The sequence below is a fragment of the Macaca fascicularis genome, chromosome 13, assembly GCF_037993035.2.
Source record: "Macaca fascicularis isolate 582-1 chromosome 13, T2T-MFA8v1.1".
NCBI lineage: Eukaryota > Metazoa > Chordata > Mammalia > Primates > Cercopithecidae > Macaca > Macaca fascicularis.
The window spans coordinates 92315838-92342490 of record NC_088387.1 but is presented as its reverse complement, the minus strand read 5'-3'; the positions used below and the strand labels follow the sequence as shown (position 1 = coordinate 92342490).

At 42.7% G+C, this 26653-nt stretch overlaps 2 protein-coding genes across 4 annotated transcripts in view; one reads left to right on the top strand and one right to left on the bottom strand.

The window, feature by feature from the left end:
• ALK (ALK receptor tyrosine kinase) overlaps nucleotides 1-26653 on the bottom strand; it is a 979633-nt gene that overhangs the window by 687493 nt on the left and 265487 nt on the right. The gene's annotated exons all lie outside the window — the stretch shown is intronic.
• LOC102128047 (protein FAM136A) lies at nucleotides 22196-23960 on the top strand. The gene has a single exon (XM_045368619.2). The coding sequence runs from the start codon at nucleotides 22213-22215 to the stop codon at nucleotides 22627-22629; it is 417 nt and encodes a 138-aa protein (XP_045224554.2). The 5' UTR covers nucleotides 22196-22212; the 3' UTR covers nucleotides 22630-23960.

Here is a 26653-nt window from a genome sequence, read left to right as displayed (position 1 = left end):
TTTATTGAGCGTTTTTAGCATGAAGGGCTGTTGAATTTTGTCAAAAGCCTTTTCTGCATCTATTGAGATAATCATGTAGTTCTTGTCTTTGGTTCTGTTTATATGCTGGATTATGTTTATTGATTTGCGAATGTTGAACCAGCCTTGCATCCCAGGGATGAAGCCCACTTGATCATGGTGGATAAGCTTTTTGATGTGTTGCTGAATCCGGTTTGCCAGTATTTTATTGAGGATTTTTGCATCGATGTTCATCAGGGATATTGGTCTAAAGTTCTCTTTTTCTGTTGTGTCTCTGCCAGGCTTTGGTATCAGGATGATGTTGGCCTCATAAAATGAGTTAGGGAGGATTCCCTCTTTTTCTATTGATTGGAATAGTTTCAGAAGGAATGGTACCAACTCCTCCTTGTACCTCTGGTAGAATTCAGCTGTGAATCCATCTGGTCCTGGACTTTTTTTGGTTGGTAGGCTATTAATTATTGCCTCAATTTCAGAGCCTGCTATTGGTCTATTCAGGGATTCAACTTCTTCCTGGTTTAGTCTTGGAAGAGTGTAAGTGTCCAGGAAATTATCCATTTCTTCTAGATTCTCCAGTTTATTTGCATAGAGGTGTTTATAGTATTCTCTGATGGTAGTTTGTATTTCTATGGGGTCGGTGGTGATATCGCCTTTATCATTTTTAATTGCGTCGATTTGATTCCTCTCTCTTTTCTTCTTTATTAGTCTTGCTAGCGGTCTGTCAATTTTGTTGATCTTTTCAAAAAACCAACTCCTGGATTCATTGATTTTTTGGAGAGTTTTTTGTGTCTCTATCTCCTTCAGTTCTGCTCTGATCTTAGTTATTTCTTGCCTTCTGCTAGCTTTCGAATGTGTTTGCTCTTGCTTCTCTAGTCCTTTTAATTGCGATGTTAGAGTGTCAATTTTAGATCTTTCCTGCTTTCTCTTGTGGGCATTTAGTGCTATAAATTTCCCTCTACACACTGCTTTAAATGTGTCCCAGAGATTCTGGTATGTTGTATCTTTGTTCTCATTGGTTTCAAAGAACATCTTTATTTCTGCCTTCATTTCGTTATGTACCCAGTAGTCATTCAGGAGCAGGTTGTTCAGTTTCCATGTAGTTGAGCGGTTTTGATTGAGTTTCTTAGTCCTGAGTTCTAGTTTGATTGCACTGTGGTCTGAGAGACAGTTTGTTATAATTTCTGTTCTTGTACATTTGCTGAGGAGTGCTTTACTTCCAATTACGTGGTCGATTTTGGAGTAAGTACGATGTGGTGCTGAGAAGAATGTATATTGTGTTGATTTGGGGTGGAGAGTTCTATAGATGTCTATTAGGTCTGCTTGCTGCAGAGATGAGTTCAATTCCTGGATATCCTTGTTAACTTTCTGTCTCGTTGATCTGTCTAATGTTGACAGTGGAGTGTTGAAGTCTCCCATTATTATTGTATGGGAGTCTAAGTCTCTTTGTAAGTCTCTAAGGACTTGCTTTATGAATCTGGGTGCTCCTGTATTGGGTGCATATATATTTAGGATAGTTAGCTCTTCCTGTTGAATTGATCCCTTTACCATTATGTAATGGCCTTCTTTGTCTCTTTTGATCTTTGATGGTTTAAAGTCTGTTTTATCAGAGACTAGTATTGCAACCCCTGCTTTTTTTTGTTCTCCATTTGCTTGGTAAATCTTCCTTCATCCCTTTATTTTGAGCCTATGTATGTCTCTGCGTGTGAGATGGGTCTCCTGAATACAGCAGACTGATGGGTCTTGACTCTTTATCCAGTTTGCCAGTCTGTGTCTTTTAATTGGACCATTTAGCCCATTTACATTTAAGGTTAAGATTGTTATGTGTGAACTTGATCCTGACATTATGATATTAACTGGTTATTTTGCTCATTAGTTGATGCAGTTTCTTCCTAGCCTCGATGGTCTTTACATTTTGGCATGTTTTTGCAATGGCTGGTACCAGTTGTTCCTTTCCATGTTTAGTGCTTCCTTCAGGGTCTCTTGTAAAGCAGGCCTAGTGGTGACAAAATCTGTAAGCATTTGCTTATCTGTAAAGGATTTTATTTCTCCTTCACTTATGAAACTTAGTTTGGCTGGATATGAAATTCTGGGTTGAAAATTCTTTTCTTTAAGAGTGTTGAATATTGGCCCCCACTCTCTTCTGGCTTGGAGAGTTTCTGCCAAGAGATCTGCTGTTAGTCTGATGGGCTTCCCTTTGTGGGTAACCCGACCTTTCTCTCTGGCTGCCCTTAAGATTTTTTCCTTCATTTCAACTTTGGTGAATCTGGCAATTATGTGTCTTGGAGTTGCTCTTCTCGAGGAGTATCTTTGTGGCGTTCTCTGTATTTCCTGGATGTGAATGTTGGCCTGCCCTACTAGGTTGGGGAAGTTCTCCTGGATGATATCCTGAAGAGTGTTTTCCAACTTGGTTCCATTTTCCCCCTCACTTTCAGGCACCCCAATCAGACGTAGATTTGGTCTTTTTACATAATCCCATACTTCTTGCAGGCTTTGTTCATTTCTTTTTCTTCTTTTTTCTTTTGGTTTCTCTTCTCGCTTCATTTCATTCATTTGATCCTCAATCGCAGATACTCTTTCTTCCAGTTGATCGAGTCGGTTACTGAAGCTTGTGCATTTGTCACGTATTTCTCGTGTCATGGTTTTCATCTCTTTCATTTCATTTAGGACCTTCTCTGCATTAATTACTCTAGCCATCAATTCTTCCACTTTTTTTTCAAGATTTTTAGTTTCTTTGCGCTGGGTACGTAATTCCTCCTTTAGCTCTGAGAAATTTGATGGACTGAAGCCTTCTTCTCTCATCTCGTCAAAGTCATTCTCCGTCCAGCTTTGATCCGTTGCTGGCGATGAGCTGCGCTCCTTCGCCGGGGGAGATGCGCTCTTATTTTTTGAATTTCCAGCTTTTCGGCCCTGCTTTTTCCCCATCTTTGTGGTTTTATCTGCCTCTGGTCTTTGATGATGGTGATGTACTGATGGGGTTTTGGTGTAGGTGTCCTTCCTGTTTGATAGTTTTCCTTCTAACAGTCAGGACCCTCAGCTGTAGGTCTGTTGGAGATTGCTTGAGGTCCACTCCAGACCCTGTTTGCCTGGGTATCAGCAGCAGAGGCTGCAGAAGATAGAATATTTCTGAACAGCGAGTGTACCTGTCTGATTCTTGCTTTGGAAGCTTCCTCTCAGGGGTGTACTCCACCCTGTGAGGTGTGGGGTGTCAGACTGCCCCTAGTGGGGGATGTCTCCCAGTTAGGCTACTCAGGGGTCAGGGACCCACTTGAGCAGGGAGTCTGTCCCTTCTCAGATCTCAACCTCCGTGTTGGGAGATCCACTGCTCTCTTCAAAGCTGTCAGACAGAGTCGTTTGCGTCTGCAGAGGTTTCGGCTGCGTTTGTTATTGCCTTGTCCCCAGAGGTGGAGTCTACAGAGACAGGCAGGTTTCCTTGAGCTGCTGTGAGCTCCACCCAGTTCGAGCTTCCCAGCAGCTTTGTTTACCTACTTAAGCCTCAGCAATGGCGGGCGCCCCTCCCCCAGCCTCGCTGCTGCCTTGCCGGTAGATCATAGACTGCTGTGCTAGCAATGAGGGAGGCTCCGTGGGTGTGGGACCCTCCCGGCCAGGTGTGGGATATGATCTCCTGGTGTGCCTGTTTGCTTAAAGCGCAGTATTGGGGTGGGAGTTACCCGATTTTCCAGGTGTTGTGTGTCTCAGTTCCCCCGGCTAGGAAAAGGGATTCCCTTCCCCCTTGCGCTTCCCAGGTGAGGCAATGCCTCGCCCTGCTTCAGCTCTCGCTGGTCGGGCTGCAGCAGCTGACCAGCACCGATTGTCCGGCACTCCCCAGTGAGATAAACCCAGTACCTCAGTTGAAAATGCAGAAATCACCCGTCTTCTGTGTTGCTCGCGCTGGGAGTTGGAGACTGGAGCTGTTCCTATTCGGCCATCTTGCTCCGCCCCAGAAGTATACATTTTTTAAAAGTTGGTGAGTTAATTTGACAACACACATCATAATGAATAAAACAAAAGAAAAATACTTGAAACAATTTAGGGAAAATTATCCCGGTATAATTCTGTTCTCACACTGCTATAAAGACATACCTGAGACTGGGTAATTTATAAAGAAAAGAGGTTTAATAAGCTCATAGTTTTGCAGGCTGTACAGGCTTATGCTTCTGGGGAGGCCTCAGGAAACTTACAATCATGGCACAAAGTGAAGGGGAAGCAGGCACAAATTCACATGGCTGGCAGGAGAGAGAGTGTGAACGGGAGAGTGCTACGTACTTTTAAAAAACCAAGTCTCATGAGAACTCACACACTATCATGAGAACAGCAAGGGGGAAGTCTGCCCCCTGATCCAATCACCTCCCACCAGGCCTCTCCTCCAACATTTAGGATTGCAATTCAGTGTGAGACTGGGGTGGGGACACAGAGCCAAACCATATCAACTACCATCAAAGAAATAGTTAAGCAAATTATGATTTATCTATTTTAGAAAATATTATGTATTTATTAAAATCATGCTTACAAAGACTTTTTAATGATGTGGAACATGTAATACAATTTTGAATAAATAAAAATACGCAAAAATACGTATGCTTCTACAAAGAAAAAAGTCTAAGAAGATGTACCTTAAACTGATGGTGCTGGGTATCTTAGGGATTACCTGCGAATTTTCTTATCTACTTCATACATTTTTGTTTTGGTCATTTTTTTAGGCAGTAAGAAAAAGAAATCAGGGCAAAAGTGATCAAGATTTGGATCCCAGTTTTCCAGTAGGAGCAATTAAGTGTTTTAGGTCTTTGATAAAGAGCATTGCCCACAGGAACTACAAGGTCATGCAGGATCATAGGGCAGCTTAGCTAACCTCTTTTAGAGGAAAGTGAAGAATCCAGGACCATTTTACACATCAGCCCTCAGTTTGTGCATGAGTGTGTTTTATGTTCCCTTTTCAATCCCCTGTGGGGACAGAAATGTCTGGCTGGTCAATACATATGAACCTTGGTATAAAACCCATTGGTTTTAGGAAAGTTGACAGATGCCAAGTGTTAAGGGTTAGGATGCCTGACTGCAGAGGAGAGATCCCTAGTGACATTAAGCCTACAGCCAACTACCAGTGAAGGTATCCTTTCACCTAGAGGAAGTTTGTATCTAAACTAATCCAGGCTTTCCTGGGTTATCTCCAAGGGCAACTAGTATCTAGGCCATAATAGAGCCATGCAACCATCCTGCACTGATCCCTTGAATCCTACTGGATGGAATTTCCTGGAAAGGCTTCATTGGATCAACAACTACACTCCCTGTATAGTTCTTCCCACTGTTGCCCAATCATCACTCATAGACGGGAGTCCAAGGCTGGTCCTTCACTGAGCATGTAGCAGTGTGGAGCTTAGGGCCATTAGGCACAAGCTGCATGGAAAAGGAAAAATCAAATCAGAGCATGCCCAACATCTAAAAGCAACAGAACCTCTGATTCTAGAATCTACTCTCAACCAATGGCTCTAATTCTACTCCTGACCATAAGAACCCTGCCATGACTACAGACGTGTTTAAAAAGAGCTTTGGACACTCTACAGTGGTTTCTACTAATATCACATGGGTCCCCTCCCCAACAAAAATACCTTAGACATCAGCAGTTCTATTTGTTTTACATAAGAGAAAAACTGAGTCCAGAGAGAGAAAGTGACTGATCCAAGGTCACACAGATGGTTCACAGCATATCCTAGACCAATTCTGATAAAAGCCTGGTATTAGCTTTGAAGAAGCAATCACAAATTGAGGGCAATTATATTACCTGCCCACTTAGGTTAGAGAGACACCACTCATATCTGATAGAGGTGTGGGTCTTCTAACATGCCTTCCTGGCCAAAGAAACCATGCAGCCCATTGTCCTCCAATCCCTAGACTAGATATCAGTAAGTACATGGTTGATACAGATCTCATGGCATGCTGGACACACTGACCCACAAATCCAAGCTTCAGGAAACCTCACACTCACACTCTCCACTTGCTTCTCTTTCTGATTAAGCTCAGAGGCTTTCAGAGAGGAAACCCTAGAATATTTTGAACAACAGGGAGTTGACTGAACTGGTCTCTGAAACTTTTTTTTTTTTTTTTTTGAGACCGAGTCTCGCTCTGTTGCCCAGGCTGGAGTGCAGTGGCGTGATCTTGGCTCACTGCAAGCTCCACCTCCTGGGTTCACGCCATTCTCCTGCCTCAGTCTCCCGAGTAGCTGGGACTACAGGTGCCTGCCACCACACCTGGCTAATTTTTTGTATTTTTAGTAGAGATGGGGTTTCACCGTGTTAGCCAGGATGGTCTCGATCTCCTGACCTCGTGATCCACCTGTCTCGGCCTCCCAAAGTGCTGGGATTACAGGCATGAGCCACCACGCCCGGCCTGAAACATTCTTAATTCAGAAGAACTGAGGGTGTTGGAAGTCAAGGAATTTAAGTACAGAGCTGGGGAGGGGATGCAGCTGATCTGCAGAGAGCATTATATTAAGGACATCCTGAAATCCTTCCAAGCCTCAATTTCCTCATTTGGTGAGCAGATAAAACAGGTAGTTAAACTAGATACAGAGGTTCCTCAGCTTTCAGTGGGGTTATGTCCTGATAAACCCGTAATTGAAAATATTGTAAGTCAAACATGCATTTAATACAACATCATAGGTTAGCCTAGGCTACCTTAAAGGTGCTCAGAACACTGACATTAGTCCATAGTTCGGTAAAAATCACCTGGCAGCACAGTATACCATAGACTGTTGTTTATCCTCATGCTCGTGTGGCTGACTGGAAGCCTTTGTTCGCTGCTGCTGCCCAGCATTGCAAAAGGGTATCATACTGCCTTATTATTGGCCCAGGAAAATTTCAAAATTCAATTTTTGAAGTACAGTTTCTACTGACTACATATCACTTTTGCATTATTGTAAAGTCAAAAAATCCTAAGTCAGCCTACTGTAAGTCAGTGACCCTCTGTAATCACTAAGGTCTCTTAGATTTCTTTAAATTTCATTTTTTCTAATCTCTGCCATAGATCTGTCCAAGAGTAGCTCTCCTCACTTTCAAGTTGGACAAAGGAATGTACAGACAAATCCTCTGTCCCACTGCCCAAAGATGTGTGCATTCAGAAGAACTTGTTGGACTGGAACATTTGCAAGTCAAAAAGCAAGCGATTTAAGAGACACACAACATCTCTCCTTGGAAGAGTCCCAGGGAATTCCCAAAGGCTTCTCTGAAAGTGTCTTAGACAGTGTGAGCTCCTCAGCTGACTGTATGTCCAGCCACACTCCCTCCAGGAGTCAGAGGCACTAGTGGTATCCACCCTGGGCTGTGGCTCCAACCACTGACAGATGTTTTATCAAAGTGACAGCTCAGTGCTATGGGCTCCCATCTCAAACAGGCAAGAGATCCAAGTGTCATTTCTCATGATTAATGATAAAAAGTCTAGAATTTGGTGGCTTGATTTCAGATGGCTTTTCTTCTCAATACTCCCAAATACCATATCCAGAGCCAGAATGACATCTGTAGGGGGCGGAGGAAGCGGCTGCAGAAAAGATGTGTGCTGGGACCCAGAGAGCTTCTGAAGCCAGGTCAGCACATGCCACTGGAGCAACAGAAGCTGGGGCAGAACCAGAGTGCTGGCATTTGGCAGGTGCAGGCACTGAGAATGGGAACTCTGGAATGGTGATGGGGGGACAGTGATGAGGACTGTGCTCAAGGGTTTGTTCCAAGTCAGAGATGGGAAGTATAAAGGACAACTAAAATCAGTGGAGCAAACCAAGATGCTAGAAATATGCCCAGAGACAGAATCCAGATGGTGCCTAAAGCCAAATTCTAGGAAGAGAATTCAGCATCTGGAGTCAAAGTAAGTCTTAAACAAAGCCAGACAGGAGGAAGCAGATGCTTCATCATGGCCTCTTCCTGGGCAAAGCAGGGGCCCATGGAGCTAGACTCACCATTCCTGAGTTCCTATGATATGGAAATGCCACCAAGACAAGCAGAACATCATTACCCAGGATAGTAGTGATAATGACTGGGTAGCAATAACCACCTGATAATCACCTCCACTCTGGGCATCAAAATCCCTTTTAATATCCCCAACAAACCAGCAGCCTCTGGACAATAAAGCAGGTTCCATGGGAATCTGGTTTGTACTGGAAGCACCTTCTTTCAGCAGAACCCAAATTTAGCAGTTCCATAAAGAATTCTCCTTACAGTGACCTCCCCAACCCTAAGTAGAAACTGCTCCACCATCAAACCACCCATTAACTACTGACCAAACCTACCAATGCACTGGAATGTATGGACAAATTCTCTTGTACCACTGCTCAAGGATTTATGCGTACAGAAGTACTTGTTGGTATGACTGTTTTTGTGACTTCAAAAACTGGTGAGATTATTCCCTTCTCTATGGCTTTGTTCTCTTGTCCCCACCCCACCCCCACCACCCAGGACCTAGCAATGCTTGATGACTGTCAACTCAAGCCCAGTATGAAAAGTGCTGTATTGGTGTGACAAAGGCTGACATAGTTGAAATAAACCTTGGCAATGACAAGCTAAACCCAAAGGCACTCAGTGAAATATCAGATAAATCAGATCAGATGTTTTCCTCTCTTTGAGAAGAACTCAGACAACATGAAAATTTGGATATTTTAAGTCAGGGATAGTGCTGGAACCCTTACCTAAAGCACTTACTATGCCTTGGACAGGACCTTCCGGCCCATGTGCACCTAGAGGAAATACTATTGATGTTGTTCAGGCTCTTTGGGGATTTTGTCTCCACATTACCAATGTCATTTCTCAACATGCCAGAAAGAGAGAAGGGAAGCAGGCATGAGACAAGTTTGCACAGAAATATACACAGGAAAATCATTTTCAGAAAATCCCACAAGAAAGCAACAGGGGAGACAAGAGAGGATTCTTGATTCAAAGGGTAGTAATTCCCATATCAGAGGGGTCTTTGTAAATGACATTGGAGGTACAGACACAAACACCTTGGACTTCATACCAAGATATGTCTTTATTCCTAGTGCCCACCTTCTCCCTGCTCATCAAGTGAACTTCCTTAGCAGTCTCCACCTGTAGTCAGCTCTTCCCACCTGACTGTACATTAGAATCACCCAAGGAGCTTTAAAAAACATTCCTGTCTTTGGCAGGCCCTCAGGAAGTTAAATATAGAATGAGCATGTGATCCAGCAATTCCACTCCTAGGTATACACTCAAAAGAATTGAAAGCAAAGGCTCAGATACCTATAAACCAATGTTCATAGAATTATTCATAATAGTCAAAAGGTGGAAACAACCCAAATGACCACCAATAGATGAAAGAATAAACAAAATGTGGTATATACATACAATGGAGTATCATTCAGCCTCAGAAAAGAATGAAATTCTGACACATGCAAATAAATAGAGACAGAAAGTAGACTAGAGGTTACTAGGGTGGAGGAATGGGGAGTCACTGTTTAATGGGGTACAGAGTTTCTATTTAGGATGATGAACAAGTTCTAGAAATGGATAATGGTGAGGGTGGCACAACATTGTAAATGGACTTAATGTCACTCAATTGTACACTTACCACAATAAAATATTTCTTTTTTAACCATTACTTTTTTTTTTTAATTTTACTTTAAGTTCTGGGATACATGTACTGAATGTGCAGGTTTGTCATATATGTATACATGTGCCATGGTGGTTTGCTGCACCTATCAACCCATCAGCTAGGTTTTAAGCTTCGCATGCATTAGGTATTTCTCCTAATGCTCTCCCTCTCCTTGCCCCCCGCCCCCTGACAGGCTCCAGTGTGTGATGTTCCTCTCCCTGTGTCCATGTGTTCTCACTGTTCAATTCTCACTTATGAGTGAGAACATGCCGTGTTTGGTTTTCTGTTGCTGTGTTAGCTTGCTAAGAATGACGGTTTCCATCTTCATCCATGTCCCTGCAAAAGATATGAACTCATTCTTTTTTATGGCTGCATAGTATTCCATGGTGTGTATTTGCCACATTTTCCTTATCTAATCTATCATTGATGGGCATTTGTATTGGTTCCAAGTCTTTGCTATTGTAAATAGTGTTGCAAGAAACATACATGTGCATGTGTCTTTATGGTAGAATGATTTATAATCCTTTGGGTATATACCCAGTAACGGGATTGCTGAGTCAAATGGTATTTCTGGTTCTAGATCCTTGAGGAATCGCCACACTGTCTTCCACAATGGTTGAACTAATTTACACTCCCACCAACAGCGTAAAAGTGTTCCTATTTCTCCATATCCTTGCCAGCATCTGTTGTTTCCTGAGTTTTTCATTGATCACCATTCTAACTGGCGTGAGATGGTATCTCACTGTGGTTTTGATTTGCATTTCTCTAATGACCAGTGATGATGAGCTTATTTTCGTGTATGTTGGCTGCATAAATCACAATAAAATATGTCAATAAGCACACACAAAATTTTTTAATCATGCCTGTGCACAAATCTCACCTAAGATCAATTGAATCAGAATACCTTTGGCATGGCCCATGTGTTTTTAAATATCAGCCTTTTTTCCATTTATTCTTGCCTTTCCTTCTAAATAAATCAATAAATATAAGTTTGTAAGTGCCTTCCTTGCACATTTCATGTAGGATACTAAGAGCTGGAAGTGAGCATCTGAGGATCAAGAGTTATTACTTGATGAATTCCACAACTTAAAATATAGATGTAGTGATTTTTAAATGTCCACAAATTGTTGGATTATTCCTTCAGTCAAGAGGTAGAGCCTAATTCACCTCCCCTTGATCATGAGCTTGGCTAAATGACTGGTTTCTAAGGAACAGAATAAAGTCCTGCTGCTTTGGGCTTGCACTGTCACTCATGAGTCATGCTGGGAGAAGCTGAGTGCCATGTTGTGAGAACCAGGGCTGACACATGCCTCACCTTAATTGCTGTTCCTGGTTCTGATCCTGGTGAGGACACTTCAGTGATCCCGTGGAGAAGCCCCTGTGGAAAGAAGCTGAGGCCCCCTACCAACAGGCATGAAAGACAGCCATCATGGAAGGTGATCCTCTAGCCCTGGTCCAGCTTTGAGATGACTGCAGCCCTGGCCAATAGCTTCATGGCAACCACAGGAGAGACCGTGAGCCCCAGCTTAGCCAGACATGGATTCTGGACCCTTAGAAACTCTGTGATATTAAAAACGTATGTTGTTTTAAGCTGCTGCTAAATTTGGGGATAATTTGACATGCAGCAAAACTTGTATCCAAATACTGAGGTTGAACTAGATTCTCAGAACTGAAAGGGGCCTTGAAGGTCGCTAAATCTAACTATCCAAGCCTTTCACTATCAAGTGCCTGCCTCATTCCTGACTTCAGCTTTTCCTCCTGGCTAGCCCTCATCTGTATGCCTAACTTCTAGGTCATTCATTTAGCAACTATTTACTGACCACCTCTTATTTGCTAGACATAAATGCTATAAGGGGCCAGGTGCAGTGGCTCACGCCTGTAATCTCAGCACTTTGGGAGGCCAAGGCGAGCAGATCACTTGAGGTCCGGAGTTCAAGACTAGCCTGGCCAATATGGCAAAACCCCATCTCTACTAAAAATATAAAAATTAGCTGGGTGTGGTGGCGTACGCCTGTAATCCCAGCTACTCAGGAGGCTGAGGCAGGAGAATCTCTTGAACCTGGAGGTGGAGGTTGCAGTGAACCAAGATCACTCCACTGTACTCCAGCCTGGGTGACAGAATTAGACTCTGTCTCAAAAAAAAAAAAAAAAAAAAAAAAAAGCTATAAGGGCTAAAATAAACAAAGATACCACTCCTACATATAATGCACTGTAATAGGTGCTTGCTAGCGAAGCACAGGGAAGCATGGGAACACAGAGGCAGCGGGGACAGGGGAACCTACCCTAGTCTTAGGTGGGTGTGTAGGGAAGAGTCAGAAAGTCTTCCCAGTGATGAGGATCCTTCCATTGATACCTAAAGAATGAATGACGGGAAGGAACAAGGACATTCCAGGCACAGGAAGCTCCACTGTATATTTGAGAAATTGCTATCAACTCAATGCATGAGTACAAAGCAGAGGATAGCAGATACGACTGGAGACAGACCATGGAAGGTCCTGGAGGCCACAGTGAGACAACTGGACTCCATATCTCTGACAAGGGTGGCCTCAGGTTGTTGGAGGTTTTCAGGTTTGCATTTTACCCAACTTATCCTGCTTGGAGCATTGGCAAGACAGGGCAAAAGTAGAGGCAGGAAAAGTAGTAAGAACCTCCTGGAACAGCCAGGCAAGAGAGAGGAAAGAGCCAAGCCAGCAACAGAATGAACATAGAAGAGATGGATTGAAGAAAATAACAAAAGAATATTTGGGGGTGAGGTAGAAGAGGTCAGCCTTGATTCCTAGGCTCCTACCTTAGGAAGCCAGGTTGGGATGAGGCATGAAAGGAAGCCACAAAATGAAGTCATGCATCTCAAATGCTGCCTGACTGCCCATTTGTAGTCCACCTGCCCTCTCCAACCTCCTTTCCATGTGTGCTTCCAAGCCTGCAGCCTCATGAGATGTTAGAACTGAAGGGCCTCAAAGGCCATCTGGTCAACCTTCCCTCCCTACTAGCTACCCAGGTTAGTTAGTGGCATCTTGCAGTCTCAGTTCCTGGCCTATCTAATGTGGTGCTACATCCAACTCAGGAAAAACAAGGGGTGACACTTCACTCATCTCTGTCAGGATGTGTCTGCTGGGAGCTGCTGTTCTCCCAAGCCTAACACTCTTCCTCTTTGCACTAGACAAGGGCTCCCTCAGCAGGACCCAGGCTAGCCAGGCTCCTCAGCCGGAGCCAAGGAGAGCTGCAAGCCTGAATTGAAGCACTTCCTAATGTTTCCCTGGCCCTCCCTATCCTTGTCTGTTTTTCCCTGCTCCATCTGTTCATGATGTCCTCCTCACTCTGGACTTCTGGCTCTGACTAGCAATGTGTGTTTGTTGAGATTATATTCTGTTACCTACCCTGCCCTTGCTGGCTCTATGACCATGGGCAGCTTACTTTACGTTTCTGATTCTCAGTTTTCTCATATGTAAAATGGGGATAATAATACTCTCAACTGCATACTATTGTTGTCAGGATTAAAGGAGATAATACAAAAGATGCTTACTCCAATGTCTGGCACATGATAAACTCGTTAAATGTTAACAGTGACGGTAATGACAGTGGTGATGGTAATGATGGTGATGACAGTGGTGGTGATGATGGTGATGGTGCTGATGGTAGTGGTAATGGTGAAGGTGATGGTGGTGGTGGTGACAGAGGTAATGATGATGGTGATAGTGGTAGTGATGTTAGTGGTAATAGTGGTGATGGTGATCTGGTGGTGACGGTGATGTGGTGGTGACGGTGATGTGGTGTGGTGATGATGATGGTAGTGGTAATGATGATGGCAATGGTGGTGATGATGGTGGTGATGGTGATGGTAGTGGTAATAGTGGTGATGGTGGTGATGGTGATGATGGTAATGATGGTGATGATGGTGGTAATGATGACGATGGTGGTGTTGGTGATAATGAAGGTGAAAATGACAATAATGATCCTTTCTCCCTTTAGAATGCTCTGTGTTTGTAGATCCCACATTTGCCTTGAACCAGCTCTCAGGTCCTGTCCCACCAGTTTTTTTTTGTCTATCCTTCCATCTTTCTTAGCTTCCTTGGTCCTGACTTCTCCCTGAAATATCTAACCTCCCAGGACTCATAGTAAAAATCAGACCCTCCAAGCTGGAAGAGAGCTTAGAGCTAATCCAATCCAACATATTTACATTACCAGAAGTTCAGTGAAGTGATTTTCTTAAGGATCAGTGTCTCCTTTGACTCTTGTAGTATCACATTTGCATATCAAAAATAAACATATAAATATATAACTTCTTTCTGCCTATTTATAAGTTAAAGTTGAAGGCTGATATGGGCCAAAATACATTCCCACCTTGGACTTTTTGTACTTGCTATTTCCTCTGCCTTAAGTTCTCTGCCTCCAGATATCCTCATGGCTCTCTCTCTCATGCTGTTCCCATTCTTGGTCTAACACCAGCTTGTCACAGAGGCCCTCCCTGTCCATCCTATGTAAATGAGCACTACCGCCCTATCACTCTCTGTCCCTTCCCAGGCTTCATTTTCTCCCTGACCCTTACCGCCATGTATTTTTTGGCTTATTGCCTGTTCTCTCCTCTGGAATATAAACACCATGACAGCAGAAACTCTTTTCTGTTTGGTTCACTGCTGTATCCCTAGTGCCTAGAAGATGCCTATCACATAGTAGGTATTAAGTAATCATTCATTTATTCATTCATTCATTCATTCATTCATTCATACAGTGGGCCAGTCAGTTCATTGTTTAATTGAATGAATTCATGAGGCCTCAGTCCACCAACTAACTCATTGGTCCAGAATTTCACAGACGTAGCAGCATATTATGGGTGACAACCTCACTTCCACACCCCTCGCACACAGTGGCTGTGCTCTGCCTATCTGTACTTTAGGAGTCAGGTCTTCAAGGCAAGAGAGCTGCTCCTTGTGGCTAACTTCTGGCTCCTAGGGGAGAATCCAGGAGGCTGCTTTTCCCGATGGAATGACTGGCTGCCATATGGTTCCCAGTGAGGCAAAGGCAGGAAACCTCCTCTTCCCTCTGCCCAACCCTGGGATTCTGGCCTCCTTCCCAGACCCAGAAGAGAGACATGACTACCAGAGCAGACGGTAGTAGGCCCACCTGTTTACTACAATCTGTAGAGGGCATTATCCCATCCACCCCAACTTGGAAGAAAAGCTGAGAAGAACATTGTTTAGTAAAAATGTTTTTTCATCCATTGTACAAGATAAAAAGCTACCTCTTTCATTTTGTTGGATTACAGGATCAATCAAGTACACAGCTTTTTGCTTGGCAAGAAGCTACCTGTTTATCATTTGTAAAGAGATTTGATTGCCTCCGAGAAATATTAGTGTGGAGCTGCAGTATTCTACCCACTGAGGAAGGGCAAGAGGCACAGAAATCAGAGAGAAAAGATAAAGTTATGAGCCTTTGGGAAATTAGGTCTCTAGGAGGTTGAATGAAAATAATGAAAACTATTATAAGCCAAGCCTTGTGTTAAGTACACTGTTCACTGCCTCTATTACCCTCATAACATTCCTGCAGTCTTTTGTATTTTATAGACTGAGAAACTGAGGCTCATATGACTTGCCTGAGATCTAACAGCTGGTAAATTGTAAAGTCTATATTTAATCCCAAGCCTAAGTTTTGTTCTTTAGCCATCATTCCTAGGCAAATATGCTGAACTGTCCTGTTGAGGCATTTTAAAACAACTTGCCTAGCTCAGACCTGGATGTTACTAGTAGGTCAAGGTCACTATTGGGGCTTAGAAATTTCCAGTCTTCCTTGGAGGATAAACAAGTTGCCAATCACTATGAAAAAGGAACTCTCATCCCACGAGATTATGGAGCAAGGAGAACTCTAAGGTATGGAGGTTCGGCCAGTGCAGTGACAGTAGACACAGCAGAGAGGTGGGTGAAGAGCTGAAAAGCATTGTAGTTGACGGTATGCGGTGTACAGGGTTACAAGGTCTAAGAGGAAAGTAAAATCAGGGGACAGTGCTGGTCAGGAATCCAGAGTTGAGAAGGTGAGACTGGCAGATGGAGCAAGGAGAGAATCCAGGGCAAAATGCTGCAGAGAAACACAGTAGTCTAGTTGGCTAAAGTCCAAGCCACACAGCATGCAGGCAAGAAATAGGACTGATGCCAGGGAGTGTCAGTCAGGAGACCTGAGTCCTCCCATGAAAGTCCATTCTTTCCGGCATTCTTTGACTCCAAAGCCACAAGATCCTTTGAACTCAGTGAACCAGCATACACAACCCTCCCGTGCATGGTACTAAAGGGCTACTGTCCACACATAGCCTATGCCTGCATGGCAGCCCAGGACATGCAAACCTGACCCAGAGAATGAGAATCCCTCCTCCAAGCAGTTTTCTTGGATTCTAAAAGAATTTGACTTGAAAAACTTCCAACCCTTAGACACAACAGCTTACAGGAAACACTCTCATTTTAAACCAAAGTGCTGGTGGTTGATCAGGTAAGCAGTGTGCAACTATGCATGCAGCAACACACTGCTTCCTCCATCAGAAAGGTCTTGCAAGGAAAAAAAGTGTCAACTGAACTAACTTGTAAACTTTGTGATGAAGGTGATTTATATCCTTGGGCAAGCTCCTTGTCTCATCAATGACTATCTATGGCAACCTGTTTTAAACTATTCTGCTCCAGTTCTTCAGGCATCAGACTCCTCCCAAACAAATCCCACCATCCACTCATGTCCTAGGGGACTGACAGCATGGGAAAGTAGGGTCTGGAGGACTCACCTTGTAGATAATGGTTCATCCAGCTTGACTCAAGCAATGGGGTACTTATTCTATCCTTTTCTCCCCAAAGCAACAGAGTGATTGTTCCTAAGAAACAAAGAGGACATGCCCACTCATGAAAGGGATGAGAAATGATGAATGCTAGGTCATTCATCCCAAAATAATGCTTTCTTTTAGGGAAAAACTTCTCTTCTCTGTGGTAAGAAGCAGTCAGTAAGTTTCCTGTAAATCTGGTAACTAACAAGGCTGAAACTTCATGGGTCTGAATCTGTCACAGAGAAGAAAGGCCGCCTGAATTATTTCAAAGGGACAAATTATTACTTCACAGTCATCTGATGCTAATCCAACTCTTTATCACCTGAGATGATTTTCTCCAACTGCCAATGTCCCATGGCAGATTTAAAGCAGATCCAAGAAATTCCGTCCTACAGATTTCCTCTTCATCTGTTAGAGGCTGCTGTCTTGTCAGAAAGGGGACTGGGGAAAAGCCATCTTTCCTGCAGACCCATCCTTGGAGAGATGTCTGCCTCATTAATGACAAGGCCACTTTGTCATCTCTCAGAGAAAATCTTTCCCTGGCTGCCTTGGGAGGCGGCCTCCTCTCCATCCTGCTCCGTGCCTTTGTTACTTGTCAGCTTCTATCTTGATTGGGTCCTGGTCATTTTGGAATTAGCCGTGAAGTAGGAAAAACCAGCTGGCCAGGCAGATGTGGCCCAGGGCAGGAGTGAGGTGATGGTCTGACCTCAGAAGGAAGCAGGAACTCGGGGTGTGTCAGAGCCCTTGGCTGAGTTGCTGAGTAGCCTCAAGGCAGTGATTTTAAATGTTGGGGGGTCACAGATGCTGCTGAAAAGCTGATGAAAGCTATGGACTCTCCACTGTGAACCAAATTAAAAGCCAGTGACTTAGTGGCTGTCTCCCACCCCCACTTAAGCTCCTGCTTTGTAAGTCCCCAGGGATGTATGGCTAGGTAGATTTGGATTTTCAGTGCTGAAAGAATATCCCAAGTGGAATATCATAAACACATAAGCCTGGGAGGAAAGGGGAGATCTGGGTTTTAAATCTCACAATATCTATTTGCTTGGGTATAGGAAAGCCACATTTCTTCTAGTACCCATGCCATAAAAATGAGGCTGAATAATTGCTTCTTTAAGGAATCCTAAGGGTTTCATGGAGCGACCATGGGGCTATAGCCATTGGCAAGATGGAGGCTGGAATCAAGGTTTTGTGGCCACTTTCTCATTCTTCCTCTTCAATTACAGTAGCTCTTCTGGCCTTAAAAAGTTTGAAGGTCTCTGGATTAGAGGATCTCTAAATTCCCTTTCAGAGTTAACTTTCTAGTAGTCTAGGTCTGGCCAGGACAGAGAAAGGAGCCAAGGATGGACAGTTCAACTAAGGGTCCTCACTGTAATATGCATATCTGAGCTCTTGCCTCTACTCCAACAGAACATAGGTCCGTCTTCAACTGTGTAGTCTCAGGGACAACCAGCTTATGCTAGATGCACCTGCAAATTGTATGGAACAGAGAAAGGTAGAAATCTCTTACTGGAGAAGGAGGAATGCAGGTTGCTTTGCCCTCATTTGCAATCCCTCCATTTCCAAAGAGCTGAGCCTTGCAAAGTTCCAGGGCCACCATGTGAATGCTGAAGGAAGCAGCAGGCTGCTCCCGACCCATCCAGTGTCGAGCTGTTTTACTGGTATTGTTCTGCTAACTTGCTAAATAGCTATAATTAAAACCAGGCTATTATCATTAATTATGATCTTCCCTCTTCTGATTGGCAAGTTGGTGCTTTTATCAAATTTCAAAGAGGAGCATTTCTGTGTCTTCCAGGAAGCAAGAAAGATAGATGGGGCTGAATTGTTCTGACTTTGGAGCAAAGGGTATGGTGGTATTGTCAGGCATGGCAAACTTTGTGCTTGTGGGGTGGGCCCTCCTGCCAGCTTGTCCAGACACAACAGGCTGCTGGCTGTCTCCCCGCCTCCTGCGTAGGCTGTTCAACTCTTTACAAAGTAATGAGATAGAACTGGGAGAGGAAAGGAAATTTCACAGGCAAGAATGGGGCAAAAGTTCTACCCAACTGTTTTAAGGCTCAGCTGAAATGCCACTTCCTCCATGAAACTTTTCCCAATTCCCCACCCTCTTCATCTTTTCCAAGTCAAAATGATACTTTTCACGTTTTCCAAGTCAAAATGAATTATTCTCTCATTCTTATTTTCATTGCATGTACTCCCCCACTTTCCCTCATTTTAAACTTCAAATTTTCTGTAGTTTCTATTCCCAGCAGATTGCAGGGAGAAACGACTAGAGCTTCCTCAGTTCAATAGGCCAAAGGAGCCTGCAGAATGGGATGTGACTGTTTTGGCTCTGCCCTTCTCATCTGACCCTCAGCCCTACAGCAGCTCAGTGAAGACCCACACACACATCACAGTCCCCCCACCCAATTCCTCCATCTGCAAACAGGGACTCCCCGTTTGAGGCTGCCTCAATAAACTTAATCATTTCTAAGCTGGCCATGAAACAGAAAAGGTTGTGAAGGGCTGTAGGTGTGAGAGAGAGCGTCTATGTCCCCTCAAAACAAACCTCAAGGGATTTGAAGCAGAACAACTTCTAGAACTCGACTGTCAGACAGGAAAGTGTTAAAATCAAGAGAATAAAGCCAGACAAGAAGAAACTAAGCCACAAATTGCAAACATGTCATTTTTCTAAAAAATGGAAACAATAAAAAGTATGAAGCAAAACATAATGTCTCAACATAAACTATTACAGTGGGTTAAATCGAACGTAATTTGTTTATAAAAACTAGATAATACCAGGCCAGGTGCAGTGGCTCATGCCTGTAATCCCAGCACTTTGGGAGGCTGAGGCAGATGGATCACAAGGTCAAGAGATCAAAACCAGCCTGGCCAATATGGTGAAACCCCATCTCTACTGACAAAAATTAGCTGGGTGTGGTGGCGCGCACCTGTAGTCCCAGCTACTCAGGAGGCTGAGGCAGAAGAATTGCTTGAACATGGGAGGCAGAGGCTGCAGTGAGCTGAGATCACACCACTGCACTCCAGCCTGGCAACAGACAGGCAACGACAACAACAACAAACTAGATAATACCAAGGAAGCATCACTTCGCCTAGCTTGAGAAGTCAAAAGAACTGTTATATTTACCTAATGCTAAAGTTGCCAGATAAAATCCAGGACACCCAGTTAAATTTTGACTTTCAGATAAACAACAATACAACTTTTAGTGATGTGTATCCCAAATATTGTAACATCAGAGGCGGTTATCTGAAGTTCAAACTTAACTGATCATCATGTATTTTATTTGCTGAAGCTGATTTTTATTTGCTAAACTCTACCTATTACTCAAATATTTTTCCTTGGTCATAAATGGAAGCGCAAGTAAGCTTAATGTTTATATTGATAGATAATTTTTTCATGAAGGAAGGAAGGGAGCAGGGGGTAAGAGAGAGATGACAGAGAGAGAGGGAGAAAGGAAGGAGGAAGGAAGAAGGGAAGGGAAGGGAAGGGCAGGCAAGGGAAGGGCAGGGCAGGGCAAAGAAGGAAGCACAGCATTAAAGAATCCCTTACTTCCCTGTTAGACAGGGCAAAACAATGGTTATCCAGCAACCAAGCCTGTGCTAACTCCAGCTACTGAGGTCTGCCAGCCATTCCCCAACCTGGTCTTTTCCTTATTCTAGGTCTTTCCTTTAAGTATCCTACTGTCTTAATGCTGTTAAGCTCATTTACTTTCAGTGAACTCCTTCAAGGCCCATGTTTAGACCATCTTCACCAGAAAACCTTCCCAGACTCTCCATCCTCTGGCCTCTGCCCTCTGATATTCATTGGTGCATGATGATGAATTTCTGAGGATGGGTGCTATGACTGGTCTACCACTATATCTCCCCAATAGTGTCTAGCATCACACCAGGCTCACAGGGGCCCTCAGTAAAGAATGCTGAATTGAAACGTGTTCTTTTCCCAAGAGATGAATACAGAGAAGCCAACTAACTCAGATTCAATGGGGTAAAAACTAGGCTCAGACCTACTCACTCCTTGAAAGGTAAGATGGAATTTTCTCATATGCCATTTAAATATGGATAACCTTTGAACAACATGAGTTTGGACCTCACGGGTTCACTTATATGTGAATTTTTTTTCAATAAATACATTGGAAAATTTTTTGGAGATTTGTGACAGTTTGAGAAAACTCATAGATATACTACATAGCCTGGAAATATCAAAAAAATAAGAAAAAGTTATGTATGTTATGAATCATAAAATATACGTAGATACTAGTCTATTTTATCATTTACTACCATAAAATATACACAAATCTATAAGTTAAAATGTATTAAAACTTATTGTGCACACACAGACTGTGTATGGCATCATTCATAATTGAGAGAAATGTGAACAAATGTAAAGATGCAGCATTAAATCATAACTATGAAATTAATTTTAGTTCATACTGTACTACTGTAATAGTTTCATGACCACCTGTTACTATTGCAAGAGGTCAAGTGTTGTATCTGATTAAAATCTTCTCTACATGAGTAGTTTTCTCTCCAGTAAATTTCATATCACAGTAAAATGTGATCTCTCATGGTTCTCACATATTATTCATCATGTTTAGTGCAATACTGTAAACCTTTAATAACACCATAGGGCCCGTACAAAGTGACACTAGTGATGCTGGAAGTGCTCCCAAGAAGCAGAGAAAAGTTATGATGTTACAAGAAAAAGAGGAATTGCTTGATATGTGCCAAAGATTGAGGTCTGCAGCTGCAGCTGCCAGCCATTTTAAGATAAATGAATCAGGCATAGGGACAATTGTAAAAAAAAAAAAAAAAAAAAAAGAAAGAAAAAGAAAAAGAAAAAAAATGTGAAGCCATTGCTGTGGCTATACCTGCAGGCATAAAAACCTTGCACTTTGGGGGAAATACCTTTTTATGTCAGATTGAAAATAAAGCTTTTATATGAATGCAGGATTGTTATAAGAAAGTCACACCTATAGACTCTAATGTGATTTGAGAAAAAGCCAAGTCATTATGTAACGACTTAGAGCAAAAGAAAGGTGAAGGATCTAAAACTGGAGAAGGTAATGTCAGCAAAGGATGGTTTGATAATTTTAAGAAAAAGTTCAGATTATAAAAATGTCGAGATAACAGGGAAGCAGCTTCTGCTGACCGAGACAACAGAAGAGTTTCTAGATGCCATGAAGAAAATTATCTAGGAGAAAGGATATCTGCCTGAATAGATTTTTAATGCAGATTAAAGTGCCCTATTCAGAAAAGAAATGGACACAAAGGACATTTATGAGTAAGGAAGAGAAGTGAGCACCGTGATTCAAAGGAGGAAGGGATAGGCTAACTCTACCATTTTGTGCAAATGCAGATAGGTTTATGATCAGGACTTATCAATACAGCTGCTAACCCCTAAATCTCGAAGAGAAAAGAGACAGGTTTGGAGTTGTACAACAAGAAGGCCTGGATGCTGCGACCCTTTTTCTGGATTGGTGCCCTTAATGCTTTGCCCTGAAATCAGGAAGTACCTTGCTAGTAAGGGACTGCCCTTTAAAGTTCTTTTGATATTGGATAATGCCCCTTGTTACCCAGAAACCTGTAAGTTCAACAATGAAGGTACTGAAGTATTCTACTTGCCTCCAAACACAATGTCTATAGTTCAGCCTCTAGATCAGCAGGTTCCAAGGACCTTTAAGGCTCATTACACATGATACTCTACGGAAAGGACTGTCAATGCTATAGAAGAGAACTCCAACAGACAGAACATCATGAAAGTCTGAAAGGATTACAACATTGAAGATGCCACTGTTATTATAGAAAAAGTTGGGCAGCGCAGGGTAGCCATGGCGGAGCTGCAGCAGCTGCGGGTGCAGGAGGTGGTGGACTCCATGGTGAAGAGTCTGGAAAGAGAGAACATCCGGAAGATGCAGGGTCTCATGTTCCGATGCAGCGCCAGCTGTTGTGAGGACAGCCAGGCCTCCATGAAGCAGGTGCACCAGTGCATCGAGCGCTGCCATGTGCCTCTGGCTCAAGCCCAGGCTTTGGTCACCAGCGAGTTGGAGAAGTTCCAGGACCGCCTGGCCCGGTGCACCATGCATTGCAACGACAAAGCCAAAGATTCAATAGATGCTGGGAGTAAGGAGCTTCAGGTGAAGCAGCAGCTGGACAGTTGTGTGACCAAGTGTGTGGATGACCACATGCACCTCATCCCAACTATGACCAAGAAGATGAAGGAGGCTCTCTTATCCATTGGGAAATAAAAGTCTTTGCCAGTGGCCATCGGGGCTGAGGGCAAGAATATATTTTTTATAAGGAATTGGGAATTTTAGTCTTTTAAGCAAGGTTTACAAATGAAGAAATGAAGGATGGCCACAAGTGTAAGGCATATGTCACTTGCCTCTGGACACTGGTTATTTTATGTTTCAGTCCTAAAAAAAAATGAAATGGAAAAAAGTGGTGCTAAATCGGGTCAGAGAGATTACAGGAGAGTTTTAGAGCTTATTATTTCCTGTGGCCAGCGCTTGTCCTGGCAATAAGGCTCTCCCCTGTAACAAGCCAGAGCCTTCCAAGGTACCAGACTCTTCTTACTGCACAGGTAGTAACAGGCTGGCAGGTTAGAGTTGGTGGAGTCTGAGAAGAAATATTTTCTCTTTGTTGCCAACATCCTGTTTACCAGAAGTGTCACCATACCATTTTCCATAAGCTGTGAAACAAAATCAATGAGGTCACTAACTTAGAAGGGAAAGAAAGTTTTCTGGGTCTTTGTTTTGTAGGTTTTGGGTAATTTACACAAGGACATACAAGTTGATCTTAAGATGTGGAATTGGGAGGGAGACTAGTTTGGATAAGAACTTTGAAAGGTTCCTTGTGGATCCCCATTTCTGGTCATCAAGATGTGGATGTATGTTTCTTAAAGTTATTACATGCTGCATCTTTCAGCCTGGAGACCATGCAGAAACATGAGAGGTGATGACACACTAATTATGGGAAGCAGAATTACTGGCTGATGGCCCCTGAGGCTGTGTATAGCAAAATGACAGGACAATCCTGCAGTAACACTTTTCCCTTGAAGAGAAGGGGGTTTTGATTGTGATATATACTAGTATCTAGGAATGAACAGTAAAAGAGGAGCAGTTGGCTACTTTATTATAACAGAGTAATGAAGTACTGGATTTGGAAAAACCTGGTTTTATTAGAACAGATGGAATGAAAGCCTAAACCTAACATTGCCTACTTAGCCCCCTGAATTAACAGAGCCCAATTGAGACAAACCCCTGACAATAGGAATTCAAGGGAGAAAAAGTAAGCAACTTGGGCTAGGATGAGCTGACTCCCTTAGAGCAAAGGAGAGGCAGCCCCCATTACCAAATACCATTTTTGTCTGGGGCTTGTGCAGCTGGCAGTATTCCTGCCCTGGCGTGGCAACTTACTGTTTTGATAGCAACTTCGTTGTATTTTCACCAACTTATTACTTGAAATTATAGCCTGTCCATTTGCTGTTTCTAGGCTGTGACATATTTTCTTAGTGGTTTGGTTTTAAAAATAAATAAGGTTTAATTTTCTCCCCAAAAAAAAAAAAAAAAAAGAAAAAGTTGTGAAAGTCATCAAGCCCAAAACAATCAATTCCTGCTCGAGAAAACCATGCCCAGGTTTTATATATGATTTTGTGGGTTTTCTGACAATCAAGGAAATCAGGAAAGAGATTATGGAAATGGCAAAAAAGGGTGGAGAATGAATGTTTTCAAGATATGGGTCTTGGAGAAGTTCAAAAGCTAATAGAAACCACACCAAAGGAATCAACAGAAGATGACTTGACGGAGATGAGTGCCTCCAAACCAGTGCCAGATGATGACAAGGAAGACACAGAAGAAGCAGTGACGGAAAACAAATTGAAAGCAGACAATCCAGAAAAAGGGTTCTAATTACTCAAAACTGCTTTTTACTTCTTTTGCAACATGTATCCTTCTATGATATGGGCACTGAAACTAAAGCACATGGTGGAAGAAAGAATTGATATTGTATAGAAATATTTTTAGAGAAATGAGAAAGCAAAAATTCAGACAGAAATTACTAGGTATTTTCATAAAGTTACACCACATATGCCTTCCTATTATCTAGGAGAAAGGATATCTGCCTGAATAGATTTTTAATGCAGATTAAAGTGCCCTATTCAGAAAAGAAATGGCCACAAAGGACATTTATGAGTAAGGAAGAGAAGTGAGCACCATGATTCAACGGAGGAAGGGATAGGCTAACTCTACTATTTTGTGCAAATGCAAATAGGTTTATGATCAGGACTTATCAATACAGCTGCTAACCCCTAAACCTCGAAGAGAAAAGAGACAGGTTTGGAGTTGTACAACAGGAAGGCCTGCCTTCTCTTCCACCTCCTCTGCTCCTACCACCTGAGATAGCAAGACCAACCCATCCTTTTCCTCCTCCTCCTCAGCCTACTGAACTTAAAGATAACAAAGACCTTTGTAATTATCCACTTCCACTTAATAAATAGTAAATGTATTTTCTCTTCTTTATAATTGTCTTAATAACATTTCCTTTCCTCTGGCTTATTTTATTGTAAGAACTCAGTATACAATACACATAATATGCAAAGTATGTGACTGTTTATGTTATCGGTAACAGTATGCTATTAGTGGTTAATAATAATAATTATGTTTTTGAGAAGTCAAATGTTCTACTTGGATTTTTGACTGTGTAAAGGGTCAACTGTGCAGGGGTTGTTCAAAAGTCAAGTGTACATTTGAGCCAGTTAACTAAGAACAATCCATCATGCACGTGTAGTACCCTGGCCCCACACCTCTCTATTTGCCTGTAACTTGGTCTTTGTTAGCCCTTTCATAAGAGACTAAATAGAAAAAGAGATGTAACTCAAAACTCAGGCCTGTCATGTCCATTTACTCCCATAAGGGAAGAGAAAGAAGGAAAATTGCCCTTAGCTAACAAACAGTACCTTGTCAGGACTGTGGTCAAGTGCATCTCAGCCTCCTGCCATCAAACCCGGGTGAAAGAGACACTCAGGACAGACAGACCTACAATTAACTTCTAGCAGTTCACTTTGCCCAAGTTTTATCACCCCTTTTGGCCTGAGTTCCATCATTTACAACATGGGAATAATTATACCTAGCTCAAAAGGTTTTTATGAAGATTAGCTGATATAACACAGTGTAGCACTTAGCTCAACTCACGGCAAATTAGATATTTATTAAATGCCAATTTTCAAATTCCTATCAGAAGGTTTCCCATGGTTTACACAGTAAAGAAAGGAAGAGAAAGACTGAATGAGGAACATTCTCACTTGAAATCAGAAATATTTTAATCCACCCAAGCATTCTGTCTACTCTGTGGAATTTTCTCAATGCCTCCCTGAATGATTGATTATTGCTGTTTTGTCCAGTGCTTTCACATTTTACTGGGCCTACAGTTCACCAGGTAGCTTGCTGCCTAACAAACTACCCCCAAAATTTTGTGGTTTAAAGCAACAACCATTGTTATTATATCTCATAAATGCCATAGTTCCAAAATTCAGGCATGGTTTTAACTAGGTGATTCTTCTGTTCCATGTGGCATGAGCTGGAGTCACTTGGTGGTATTCAGCTGGCAGATGGCTGGTCTTGAAGGCACAAGATGGCTTCATTCATATGCCTGACAATCTAGCAAGAATGTTAGGAAGTCTGGGCTTAGCTGGGGCTGTTGGTCACAGTGCCTTCATGGGTATCTCAGAGCACTTGGAGGTCTTAAATGGCGGCTGGCTTCCCCCAAAGTGAGCATCTGAGGAGAATCAGAAGAAAGCTGCACGACTTTTTCTGTCCTATGCTCAGAAGTCATCCTGGGTCACTTCTGCCACACACTATTTGTCAAACAGTCACAAGCCTGCCCATATTCAAGGGGCAGGGACATAGAGCCCATCACCTCTCAATGAGAGGAGAATCGAAGACTTTGGGCCTATATTTTTAAACTGTCATCCTGGGAATCTTGTCAAAGCACAAATTCTGGTTCAGTAGGCCTTGGGGTTGGGCCCTAGATTCTACATTTTTAACAGATTCCCAAGTGATGCCAATATGGACATTTTAAAAGTCACACTGTGAGTAGGAAAGGCTTGACAAGCCCATTATGTTGCATCTTCCATTGCACCAAAATCCTGTCTGTTACTGTTCCTGTTTTCTCATTCCTGGGTAGCTTCATTTAATTTAAAACTCAGACAGCCAATCTTTTCTTGTGCTTACTGGAAGGACTGCTATGTTAAAAGACCTTTACTTCAAAAGAAAG